Source organism: Acanthochromis polyacanthus, chromosome 5 (genome assembly GCF_021347895.1).
Source record: "Acanthochromis polyacanthus isolate Apoly-LR-REF ecotype Palm Island chromosome 5, KAUST_Apoly_ChrSc, whole genome shotgun sequence".
In the NCBI taxonomy this organism is placed as follows: domain Eukaryota; kingdom Metazoa; phylum Chordata; class Actinopteri; family Pomacentridae; genus Acanthochromis; species Acanthochromis polyacanthus.
In genome coordinates, this window is record NC_067117.1 from 38,443,499 (window position 1) to 38,456,412 (window position 12,914).

The 12,914-nt window shown below is 37.7% G+C and overlaps 1 protein-coding gene across 1 annotated transcript; it reads left to right on the plus strand.

Annotated features, from left to right (window-relative positions):
- The first annotated feature begins 841 nt into the window (after positions 1 to 841).
- On the plus strand, positions 842 to 12,372 carry LOC110969740 (uncharacterized). Its single transcript, XM_051948708.1, has 9 exons — positions 842 to 2,044; positions 2,128 to 2,270; positions 2,846 to 3,011; positions 3,119 to 3,275; positions 3,721 to 3,935; positions 4,347 to 4,497; positions 7,271 to 7,327; positions 7,739 to 8,900; positions 12,313 to 12,372. Exons 8-9 carry the CDS (start codon positions 7,803 to 7,805, stop codon positions 12,370 to 12,372), a joined length of 1,158 nt encoding a protein of 385 aa, XP_051804668.1. The 5' UTR covers positions 842 to 2,044; positions 2,128 to 2,270; positions 2,846 to 3,011; positions 3,119 to 3,275; positions 3,721 to 3,935; positions 4,347 to 4,497; positions 7,271 to 7,327; positions 7,739 to 7,802.
- The last annotated feature ends 542 nt before the right edge of the window (positions 12,373 to 12,914 follow it).

Here is a 12,914-nt window from a genome sequence, read left to right on the forward strand (position 1 = left end):
CCAAGGTACATCAGTGTCAGATCGCACCATTCGTCGTTGTTTGAGCCAAAGTGGACTTCATGGGAGACGACCAAGGAGGACACCACTGCTGAAAAAAACTCATAAAAAAGCCAGACTGGAATTTGCAAAAATGCATGTTGACAAGCCACAAAGCTTCTGGGAGAATGTCCTTTGGACAGATGAGACCAAACTGGAGCTTTTTGGTAAGGCACATCAACTCTATGTTCATAGACTCAAAAACCAAGCATACAAAGAAAAGAACACTGTCCCTACGGTGAAACATGGAGGAGGCTCAGTAATGTTTTGGGGCTGCTTTGCTGCATCTGGCACAGGGTGTCTTGAAAGTGTGCAAGGTACGATGAAATCTGAAGACTATCAAGGCATTCTGGAGAGAAATGTGCTGCCTAGTGTCAGAAAGCTTGGTCTCAGTCGCAGGTCATGGGTCTTCCAACAGGACAACGATCCAAAACACACAGCCAAAAACACCCAAGAATGGCTGAGAGAAAAGCGTTGGACTATTCTAAAATGGCCTTCTATGAGCCCAGATCTGAATCCCATTGAACATATGTGGAAGGAGCTGAAACATGCCATTTGGAGAAGACACCCATCAAACCTGAGACAACTGGAGCTGTTTGCTCATGAGGAGTGGGCCAAAATACCTGTTGACAGCTGCAGAACGCTCATTGACAAATACAGAAATCGTTTAATTGCAGTGATTGCCTCAAAAGGTTGTGCAACAAAATATTAAGTTATGGGTACCATCATTTTTGTCCAGCCCTATTTCATTAGTTTGTTTTTTTAAATAATTATGTTAATCAACAATTCAAAAGTGATGGCTGATTTTGATTATTTAATTTTCAATAAATTTTTATTTATTGTTACTTTTGTGAGTTTCAAGTGATTTCAGTGAGAATTGTGGGTTTTTCCTTCTTTAACTGAGGGGTACCAACAATTTTGTCCACGTGTGTAGTTCTATCTAGCTTTATTATTTACCATATGGTTTCATTGATCGATGGTATTGTTTTAGCAAACGCGAGCCGCTGGCATTAGCTTGCAAGCATGTGCTCTTCTCCCTCGAAGTAGCTCCATTCAAGTTGAATATATATAAATTGTTTGTGTGTACATTAATTTTACATATTTATCAGCGTGCCTTGTGTTTGCGTGCGCTCCTCAGTTGACAGTGTGGTGTTCCGTGAGAAGAGCTGAATTGTGGAGAAGGGCTGAAAGCTCCAGCCCGCTAGGCGAGTTTGCTCACACGGAGCTAGCTAACCCTAACCTTAACTGCAAAGAGGCTCGCTATAGGGGACAACAGAATTAGCTGTTGGAAGGAGCAGTTAACTTTGCCAGCGCAGTGGCTTCAACACAAACTGCATAGATAAATCACTGCACAAACTAGCTCAATTTAAAGTGGTTGAGAATGTTGTAGATATCATTTTCTAGTACTGGTATGGGGAGCTGTACCTCAGCCTTTGAATATTTGATACTTCTATGTTGTACTGAAGTTATTAATCAGTTCTTACTGTTGTGATACAGTAAAAATGTATTAAAAATATGCATTTTGTGGAATATTTCACAATATAACTAATTTGATATGTTACTAGTTATATTAGGAAATGCAACTAATTTGTTATACATTTTAATAATTATTTAGCAATGAGCAAAAAGTGTAGACATTGTATTATTCATTTTGCACACTACAGAGAAACAAGTGGACATGGGTTTTATTCAGGAAAAATACTTCCCTCACAGATCATTCACATAGAAATGTGTAGTTTTCTGAACTTATGCTGTGCCTTTGGTAACCTCTTTTTTGGTTGTGATTGTAGCATGACAAGAAAATTTGCTGTGGTGGAGTGGTGTAATGGAGAGGATGCCGGGAAATACAGTGAGGTGAAGACTGAGGCTATACGTGCTTATGATGACTCCAACTTTGATGAGAATGGCTTCCCTCAATCTGACTACTTTTCCATCGTGGAATGGCAGAAAGGAAAAAAACCCAAACATGGCTGGCCAGTCTACAGGGCATCTGTCAAGTTTGTCAGCAGTAAGTGAACTTTAAAAAGTGTCTTTGTTAGGTTGAATGTCATACATGAGTAAATGATTTCATGTGCTATATTGCCATGACAGGTAACCGGTTTCAGACAAGTGCAAAAATTAGAGAATACTTGTCAGTCAACAAAGATGAGCCTCTACCTCCGAAGAGGCCTTCTGTGCCACCATCTAGATATTCAGAATCAGACTCTGAAACGGATATAGAGGATCTACCACGGGTAAGTGAAATTTAAAGCTTTTTTTTTCATAATTATACAGCCATGGCCATAAGTTTGGACACAAGTACCATGATGCTTGTGAATCTTAGAAAATACCACAAAATTGTCACTTACAATACAGTACACAACTCCTGAGAACTATATTAAGTTTCATATTTTAAAAAAACATCAAAAGAGTTTGGTGTCATTTTGTTATTCTTACCAAATTCGGTTGTGAAAGTACTGCATTTTTTTGTTATTTTCTTCTAATATTATGTTTTGGGAACAAAGTTGTTCCAATTGTTGGAATTTATTGATAATATTATATCCCTTGTTGATTTGTTGACTAATTAAACTGGTGCTGTCAAAAAATATTAGTTATGTTCTGTAATAGACATCAAAACAGACATAGTAAGTCATGCTGTGTCCAAACTTATGGCCATGGCTGTAGTTATTATAGTTTCACAATGTACAGTTTTCATTGCATTAACAAAGAAAAAAAACAGTTATTTAACCTTGTCGTTTCCTCAGTATTTGTCATCCAAACCACTGATGAAACAGTTTCATTTTAACATAAACGTGTTCTTCTTTTGCAGACACAAAGTAAAAGGCCAGCAACTACAAGATCACAGAATGTAGCCAAAAAAGTTGTGGATAAATATCAAGTCAGCCTAACACAATCTCAGACACTTGATCAATTGGAGGAAGAAAATACAAGATTAAGAATTGAAAATGAAAAACTGAAAAGCATGTTAATGAGAGGTAAGATATAGAGAAAACCTTTTTTACATTATTCATTCCAGAGTAGCTCTGCGATTTGTCCTGAAGAATTATTGTTTGACCTAACTATATTTTAATTGTATTTACAGAGATACCAGGTATGATTGCTGAGGTGAAGACAGCCCTCAAGTCTTCAGGGTCGACGTCCTCTAGCTTTGACTTGGAACAAGGCCAGCTTTCATCTTCAAGGATTCCAAAGCCATCTCCACCTGTTGCCCAGGCCTGTCCCAGACTTCCACAGACCAGGTACTCTTTTTATTATGTTCAAAGAATCATTCATTTCCTTTGAGTTATCTCTCAGTTCCACAGTAGTTATTCAAGGTTATAATTTTGGTTTGCCATATACACTGACTTTCTTTAGAACTGACATTTATTTGTCATCTCTAAAAGCTTTATCTAAAAAGCTTTGGGCTGCCTGTTGGATGAGAACTCAGTAGAGCACACACACGACAGAATCATGAATAAACTTTTGCTCTAGTTTATTGGCCCTAGAATTTTATGAGCATTTAAATTTCAGGAACAGAAAAATGATGTTAGCAAAACTATTCAAATTACCGCATGTTGTTATATTACTGGAGTTAGTTAATCGTTTGAGCATCGATGTGTCCAACGTCTACAGTCGCATATTTGTGTTTACCGTAGTCTTCAGTGTGAAAAGACTTGGTAATAACCTTTTTTATTCTTTTAACAGGTTGAGATTGTTCCTGGCTCCAAGGTGTTCATAGACAGGCTGGCTTGGGCTGTGGCTCAGAATGCTAATTCGGCGTCATGCTTTATCCGGACAGTCCTCACGTCCATCTTTCCAATGGATGTGCTGCTAGTAAGCAGCCTACGTGGAACGTCCAGGGACTCTTCTGGTCAACAAAAGCAGCCTCTGGACAAAAAAGAAACTGGACGCCATCTATAGTAAGCATAATACTTAATCTTTTGCGTGACAAAGGTGCTAAATTGCACCAAGGTATTTCACCTGCAAAACAACTGATTAATCTCACAACTTCCTGTTACATCACCAAAATGACGTGAATATTTTGCAGATGAAATCACTTGTTGCGTTTTAGTTATTCTGAAAATTAAAAGTGTATTGTTTCCAATGTACCATGAGTAGATGCAACAGATAGAAAATGTAATACGGCATTTATTGTTAAGGTACTTTATTTTGTCACCATACACAATTGCACAGCGAAATTTGTCCTCTGCATTTCACCTATCTTTCGCTGCCACTGAGTCACTCTGAATGAGCAGTTAGCAGTCGCGGTGCAGTGTGTGTTATGTCAAAGTGAATGGAAAATTTACATGGCTTTTGTTTTTATTTTTCAGGGGCGACACTAGACAAATGGCCCCACACCATCCCGTCACACATTGGGGCCGTCATCAACTCAAAACTCACCAAAATTAGGGGAAAAAACAAACTTAAAAATCCGGATCCGGAAACACTGATGTTGTTTGATGACAACACTCAGGAGTAAATGTAAGACTCTAGAGTCATGTGAGGTTAGGTTTTTAAAATGTTAGCCTAATTGTTTATTGTTTGTTTGTTGAGTTTAAATTTGCCTTTGCAAATTTTACATGTTTTCAAATAAAACATATTTTTGTCAGAAAATTTGTATAAGTATTTTGTTTATTCCATGTAAACTTCATATTAGAGATCTTATATGTAAAATGTAGTAATTATATAACATACTTATAAATGATCATATTAAATCCTTGTAAAATATTTTAAAGCTGACACACTCCTTACCTACAAAATACATACCAAAATAGTCTAAGAGATATAGAAAAAATATACAACATAATGATGTTAAATGTGAGTGTTTTTCTATATGAATACTTATATGCACATATAAGATTTGTGTATTCTTTTACTAAATTAATGATCTGTAACATATATCTAAAATATTAACTTTCATATAAAAAACACATGTCTTAGGTTATATTATCCACATAAGTATTTGAAAAATCCACATGTGATTTATATGTTGTTTCTGATATGAAAGGGGCCATAATCGGTTTGATATTTTACATGACATATAAGACTGATTTTATTCTAAGAATACAAGAAAGACACGAAGCTTCCTGTATACAAACCATACAGGAATTTTTCATATGGGTAAACAGCAACTCTCAATATGATATCTTCATGAATAAATGTGTTTATATGTCAGTCAAACATTTTGCCTATATATTGTCACTGTTGGGGTGGGGACCTGTATCTCCATATTTTTGTCATTTTTACTTAACTTATTTTCACTGTTGATCATCCTTTGCATTTGTCTGTGGGTTTTAGAAGTATTAAACCGGTATTCAATTATTTGTACTCTTATTGTGAGCATGCAGGATTCCTGCCCCACAGTGATGATATGTGATATATAAGCTTTTGTGCCATGCTGAATCTTAAATAGATAGTTCAGTTTTGTTTGTTTTTTTGGTTTGTCTTTTGTGGGACAGTATGAGATACTTGACAGCATATTAGTTACAGTAGATGCTGATTGACACACTCCCAGTTTGGAAAAGCAGCAGGGGTCCTGGTGCATGAAGTTAAGCTATGTGTTGCTGTGGATAAGGTCAGCGGCAGAATGTATTTTCGACACAAGAAAAGCTCACCTAAACTCTATTTCAATTTAGTTGTACACTATGTTTTCACCATTTTTACCTTGCCAGCACACAGCCTGGCTTAGGAGAGAGTGATATTTGGCCTATATAATGTCACTTTCCTATTAAAACATGCTGTCTGGGGGGGGGTGCTGGAGCCTATCCCAGCTGACTCGGGTGAAGGCAGGGGACACTCTGGACAGGTCACCAGTCTGTCACAGGGCTACATATACAGACAAACAATCACACTCACATTCACACCTACGGACAATTTAGAGTAACCAATTAACCTCAGCATATTTTTGAACTGTGGGAGGAAGCCGGAGTACCCGGAGAAAACCCACGCATGCACAGCGAGAACGTGCAAACTCCATGCAGAAAGATTTGAACCAGGGATCTTCTTGCTGCAAGGCGAAAGTGCTAACCACTATTCCACTATGCAGCCCCTTCTAAATTTAGTGTCTGCTTATAAAATAAACATCAGTTTTGGTATCTAAAATACATTTTGCAGCCGACCCTGTACAGTGCTTCTTACACTAGGACTCCAGCTTCTCCAAACTGGGGGCATGTGAACCAACATCAGTTAAAGGTACGAATGAAGACACAACCCCACTTAAAAAAAAAAATCAAAACTAGGGATGGGGTCGATCCGATCCAGTATCGGTATCAGGTTCTGATACCAACGTAATTCACGAATTGGAGATTTCTGATCCATGAGCCACATCTGTCTTTTAATGTTGTCTGCTGAAATGACTCCACAAGTGATTCCATGCTGGCTGCTCTGCTTGCTGGCTGCAAACTGTGGAATGGTCCTGAACAAAGGCGTGTCTCAGTGAGATACAGAGTGATGGGATTGGTTCATGAAATCCATTCCACAGTTTACAGCCAGGTAGCAGGCGAACATTGAGCAGCACGTTGGCTAACCCGTTTTTCATCACTACATGTCCACTGTGTGGAAATACAGTAGAATCACTAAAAATTAACATTAAGATAATTAGAGAATTTACTCAACATTTGTCAGGTTTTAAAGGGATTTTATTTAGGTTCAGCTGCTGAAATGTGTTTGAAATGGAGATATTAGCCCCTTTTTGAAGAAATGAAAATTTTCAGCAAACACCAAATGTTTTTTCTAACAAATTGTGTTAGAGAAGTTTACCCTTTGTGTGTATCTTTCTTGGATTTATTAAATGTTGACAGTCAATTTGAAACCCTTACAGTTGCATATTTGGTTTCAGGATGGGATTTTCCCTGTTAACAGGATGTCCTGTTTTTCTTACTTCCGTTTCTGACCTTATACTTACCTCAAGTTGCCTCTTGGGACATACATGCATACATTCGTACATAACATACTTGCCTGTAGAGAGGAGTTTATTACAGCCTCATATAAAAACCACCAATAATAATAATATTAAAGTAACCAGAGCTCTGTTATCGGAGTAGTATCAGTATCAGCAGATATCCAAATTGAGGCATCGGGATCAGCTTGAAAGTGAAAAAATGTGGATCGGTGCATCCCTAATCTGAAATATCCCTTTAAATTCTGGCTGTTGTATTTAATTATTTTTTGTAAAAATGTAGACTTGTTCAAAGTGTTTAAGTACAGATTAAAGCATTCTTTTTGACCTTAACTTTTTTTTACCTTCTTTCAACAGGTTGAAGAAGAGTTGCACTCTTTTGCATCTGTTGTCCTGAGGCATGCTCTTTGCTGGGTCAGTATCTGATGAGGTTCTTTGAGCTGTTCAAATCAGAGTTATGTAAATGTTTAAATGCTGTTCTTCCATGCCTCACTCATTTCCCACAAACATGAGACTTGCATGGGTCGCTAAGTTGATCCAGTTAAATGATCAGATATGCCTTGAACAAATTATTAATTGGAAGTGTGTTATAAAAGTGTTTTTAACTTTGGGGTGGGTATATCACAGGCTGTTATGAGGGGATCAGATTGGGTTGTAGGAAGGGTACTAAAATAAGTAACATGAAAAGAAAATGCAGAAAAATATCTTTTGAAGAAAAAATCCCCAAGACAGGACGTGTTATAAAAAAAAATTGAACATATTTTGCATTGCATGTTGTCAACTAGTATTCATATTGAATCTTTCCTTCTCATTGAATTTTTGTAGGTCTACATGCTGACAGCTGCAGCTTTTTCTTCTGTTTCCTGATTCTCGTTTGTTGGTATGTCGAATGAGGTGGACTTGTAAACTTTGTACTTTTTTCTGTGGAAATTGCAAGAGAATCATTGAACATTACCAAAGCAGCCACAGACATTACGGAAGAAATTGTTCACTACCCTGCATATACAAAGACTGTGCACAATATTTCAGATGTAAAAAATCCTTGGAGGTCCACTTGAGAGATCATGGGGTCATAGAAGGAAGTAATGAACTTGTTGGCTTTAAACTTAAATGTTTACTGTGTGACTTTAAAGAGCTAGTCAGCATAAAACAATATATTGCTCATCTTGGGAAACATCTGAAGAGTAGGGAAACTGTTACTTGTCTTTTTAATCACTGCCTTTTCAAATCAAACATTTTCTCCAGTTTTACATCGTATAAATGTTGCTGTCATCCCAGTTCTACTTTGAAGGACTTTAAGACAGAGATCACGATCCAAGAAAGTCAAATTGAATTGGCAGAATGTGAAGCTGCTGAAACACAATCAGATGTTACAGACAATGATTTTCATGTTCCACTTGAGGATAATGAACCAGTGTACCATACCACAACTGAAAAAATTCAGGAAAAGCTTGCATCATTACTGCTGCGAATGCAAGCAGTCTTGCATGTTTCCAGATTAGCCATTCAGGAAATAGTCAATGAATTTTATGACATTGGCATTTTCATTGATGAACTAAACAAGTCTACATTTAAAAAGGTACTAAGGCAGCACATTTGTAACATTCATGAAAGTACTGTAACTTTGGTAACAGATGCCTTACACAGTCTGAGCCCACTTAGCTCCATTTCCCAGAGTGGGTGTTTGGGATCAGACCAAAAACGTTTGAAATATTTCAAAGAAAAATTTGGTGTCATAGACCCAGTTGAATATGTATTAGATCTGCCATCAAAAAAAAAACCCTTTGTTTATGTCCCAGTTCTACAAACACTGCAGAGATTGTTAAATAGAGGTGATATTATTGACAAAGTTTTAGAAGAAATCCATAAAGAATCACAACCTGGCTGTTACAACAGTTCATTTGATGGCTCTTATTTCAAGGAGAACCCACTTCTGTCCGGGGAAGATCGGAGCATTTCCTTAGCTCTGCATATTGATGATTTTGAAGTCTGTAACCCTTTAGGCACCTCAAGAAAAAAGCATAAATTGTGTGCAATATACTGGGTAATAGAACATTTACCTGTTAAATACAGGTCAGCGTTGTCTACCATATACCTGGCTCTCTTGTGTAAAAGTGTTGATGCTAAGATCTTTTGATATGAGATGATTGTTGAACCACTTTTAAGAGATCTCCAACTGCTTGAGAACCAAGGGATTTACATCAATAGGTTGGGAACCAGTGTTAGGGGTACAGTGTTGTATGTATCATTTGATAATTTGGGAGCACATTCACTTGCTGGTTTTCAGGAGTCCTTTAATATTGACAAGTTTTGTTGTTTTTGTTTAGCTAGTCGTAGTCATATTCAGAATTTCTCTGTACAAAGTAAGTCATTTTTTTGAGAACGAAAGAGTCCTATAAGGACAGTGTTTCGATGCTCAGAGAGAATCAGAACTTGAGAAGTGTGTATTGAACAAATTGTCTTATTTTCATTGTATAACAGGGTTTCCGCCTGACCTTTTGCACGACCTTTTGGAAGGTATTGTTCCTTTGGAGCTCTGCTTGTGTTTGAAAAAATTAATTAGACGGAAGTACTTCACATTGGACTATTTGAACACTGCTGTACAATGCTTCCCCTATAAATTTTCTGACAAAACTAACCGCCCACAGAAAATTTCAGAAAAAGTACTTGCAAATGCCACAATTGGAGGCAACGGCCATGAGAACTGGACTCTTCTGAGGTTGCTACCCCTACTCATAGGTGATGTTGTACCTGAAAATGATGATGCATGGTCTGTAATTCTGGAACTAAAAGACATTGTGGAACTTTTGGCATCCTCCACCTTTACAGATGAAAGCTTGTGTTACCTTGATGCCAAAATAACTGACCATAGGAAACTTTTACTCACTGTGTTTCCAAACCTGAAACTCATACCTAAGCACCATTTCCTGGAACACTATCGTCATTTAATTCGCTGCTTTGGACCACTGGTTGATTTTTGGACATTACGTTTTGAAGCTAAACATAGCTTTTTCAAGAAAGTGGTTCGTGATGTCAACAATTTCAAAAGCATTCTGTTGACTCTGTCCCTGAGACATGAACTTATGTTGGCATACTACTTGGACATGCCCAACCTGTTTAAACCAACAGTAGAATGTAGGAATACTGCAAAGGCCCTGGAATTCCTGAGCTGATCAAAACTCAGATAAGCTCTCCCTCTCTTCAGCTCTGACCAACACCCATTACTGGAGATTGGGACAGTTGTATCTTGTGCACTTTCATTCACAGGAAAGAGGACATTCAGACCTTCTGCCGAGGGGTGGAGGTCCCTGCACCTGGAAGAACCTGTTCTTTTTGAAGACAATGACTATCACTTTATGCTTAAATGTTTTGTTGGACAAACACCTTATTTTTGCTCTAACCAAATCCCCCCTCCCCTCTCAGGAATGCACTCTCAGAGACAGTCCTGCCTGGCTCCAAAGTCATAAAATTTATGACCCTGCTGCAGAAGGCTGGAACAGAGAGAGACACTCTCTTTAACTGAAGGAACTAAACACCTTCAAAGTTCATATTTCTGAGATTTATTTTGTTCTTTTCTGATTACCAAAGTTATAGTGAGATTATGTTGTACATCATATCCGAATTTGACAGTTATATCTATTACAGAAGTCTAGATATTAATTTGTGATGTTTAATCATTTCTTCCCCAGGATACTATGATTTTGGAATGAATTCCAGTATTAACCTCTGAATTTCCTCTCCATTTAGGTTGAATGATGACCATTGTATTTACCTGTTACCAAATCTCTGACTTGTTGTTATATTTTCACTGTGATACATATTTTTAATGTCATAAACATAAACATATAGTTATGAATGAAATGATTCACATCATATGAACATATGTATTAATCTACACATGTGTTTCACTTTCACACAACTGAATATGGTGGGATAGACAGATCGTGTTTTGCGCGTTTAATATCATATTTTAATCCAATCTGGATTCCTCTTTCTTCTCTACTCTGTGAGAACAAAGAGATTCTAAATTCCACCAGAGACTGGCGCCGAAAAGTTCTCTCTCTCCGCCCAGGTCCTCCCCTTAGCTGGACCCACAGATAAATTCAGCTGTAGCCCACATCATCTCTCTTACTCGCTTCCCGTTCTTCACTACCTGGGGAATCCATGACAGAGATTCCCACTATTTTCTTACCTAAAGCGCATTTTTCCTATCTTTGAAATTCCCTCACCATCTAAGTTTGCTAACTATTTATCTCTTAACATTTTTGTAACTTAAGGAGACATTTTGCTCGTTATTCGTTTTAATCTGAAGAACAGATTCAGAACCAGCATTTATTTTTCTTAATTTTGACAGTTTTTCATCAACACCCGTTTTTCTTGGCTAAAGCCTGAGAACCATCATTTTTAAGCCAAGCAACACTCAGCTGAGAACTCTGGAGACCTGCTTGATCAGGCCCATTTGCATAGAATCGATCAACCCGCGGCAGGACATCCAAGCGTGGCCATAACGACGACACACCGCTCCGAACCTGCAAGTCCAGACCGTTGTGCTGCTTCTCTGAAGGCCCGCAAGTCCCAGCCCCATGACGGTTCACTTCAATAACTCCAGCTGAGTTTGCTCTGATTCCATTCTATGGGTGATGTACTAACCACTTGGTCAATTAATTCATTTAATCAATTTATTCTTTTACAAATCATTAGAATTCTTAATCCAAATTACCGGTTACCTCGTCAGGTTAGCTCTGGCTAATCCTCACCATATTTCCTTCTCTCTCACACATACTTTCACATCTCTCACACACGCACACACCACACACACCCTCCCACATTCCACACATGCACGCACACACACACATGTAGTCCTGCACGCACACACACATACCATATCTACATTGTATATAGTTCACTTGTCATTATTTTCATAGAATAGTTAATAAATACCTCATTTTAGATCAAACCACAGTCTTAAGTGTTTCTTTGTGTAGAATGTGGTCAATTTAACCGAGGATTCAAGACTTTTTGATATGAGATTGATCAAAATTTTTATGAATATTAAATTTTTTATTAAAATTTATTATTTCCCTAGGAATCTAGGGTGGTGTCCCAATTATTGATAACGAGAGCTATAAATCATAACATAGTACCCCTACAAGAAGTCAAAGGTGTATCAAATGTTTCCCTGGACATTCTGTCCTCCTCTACCAAGGAAAGGATTGAGAGGACGTGTGGATCTGTGAGCAGTGTAACGCTGGCCACAACTGCATACATACATGGAACAAAATACACCAAGGGAATGTTTGTGTCATTTGGAAGCACTAGTGGACTTCCTGATTTTTATAAGATTGTTCATGTGTTGCTTATATGCAACAAGCTCCTGTTTGTTGTTGAACCTTTCTCAGCTTGGTATGTGGAGCACCTCAGATGCTACGAAGTCTGCAAAAGAGACCCTGCTGAACTGATGGTTGTTGAACCTGAAGAGTTGAACCACTACACTCCATTATCAGCGTACACTGTGCGTGGCCGGCTCCTAGTTTCTGCAAAGGCTTTTCTTGTCCATTGAGGTAATCTTTTGTGCCTCACAATTTAACATTTTTGAATACATAAAGTTAAGATGGAAGTAAGAAAATTTGTGAGATTGATACATTGATTATGATTAAGGTTTTTTGTTTCTTAAAGATGTAATATGTTAATATTATCTGGTTGCAAAAGTATATGTAATATTTGGCTTGTGTTTTTGTTCTTTTTGAGACAGTTTCATCATGCTGCTGCAAATCATCCTTAGTGAAGAAGACATTAGAAGAGTTACTATTGACAGCTTGCCTGAGACCATTTATGACTTGCACTCACTCTTAAAAACAAAACTTGGATTGGAAGGTGACTTGATTGTTCAGTTTCAAGACCCTGAATTTGACAATCAACTTTGCAATTTAAGCAACATTTCAGAGCTTTCAAAAGATAAAGCCACTTTGAAAGTGCATAGCAAGGCTTGTGAATCACACAA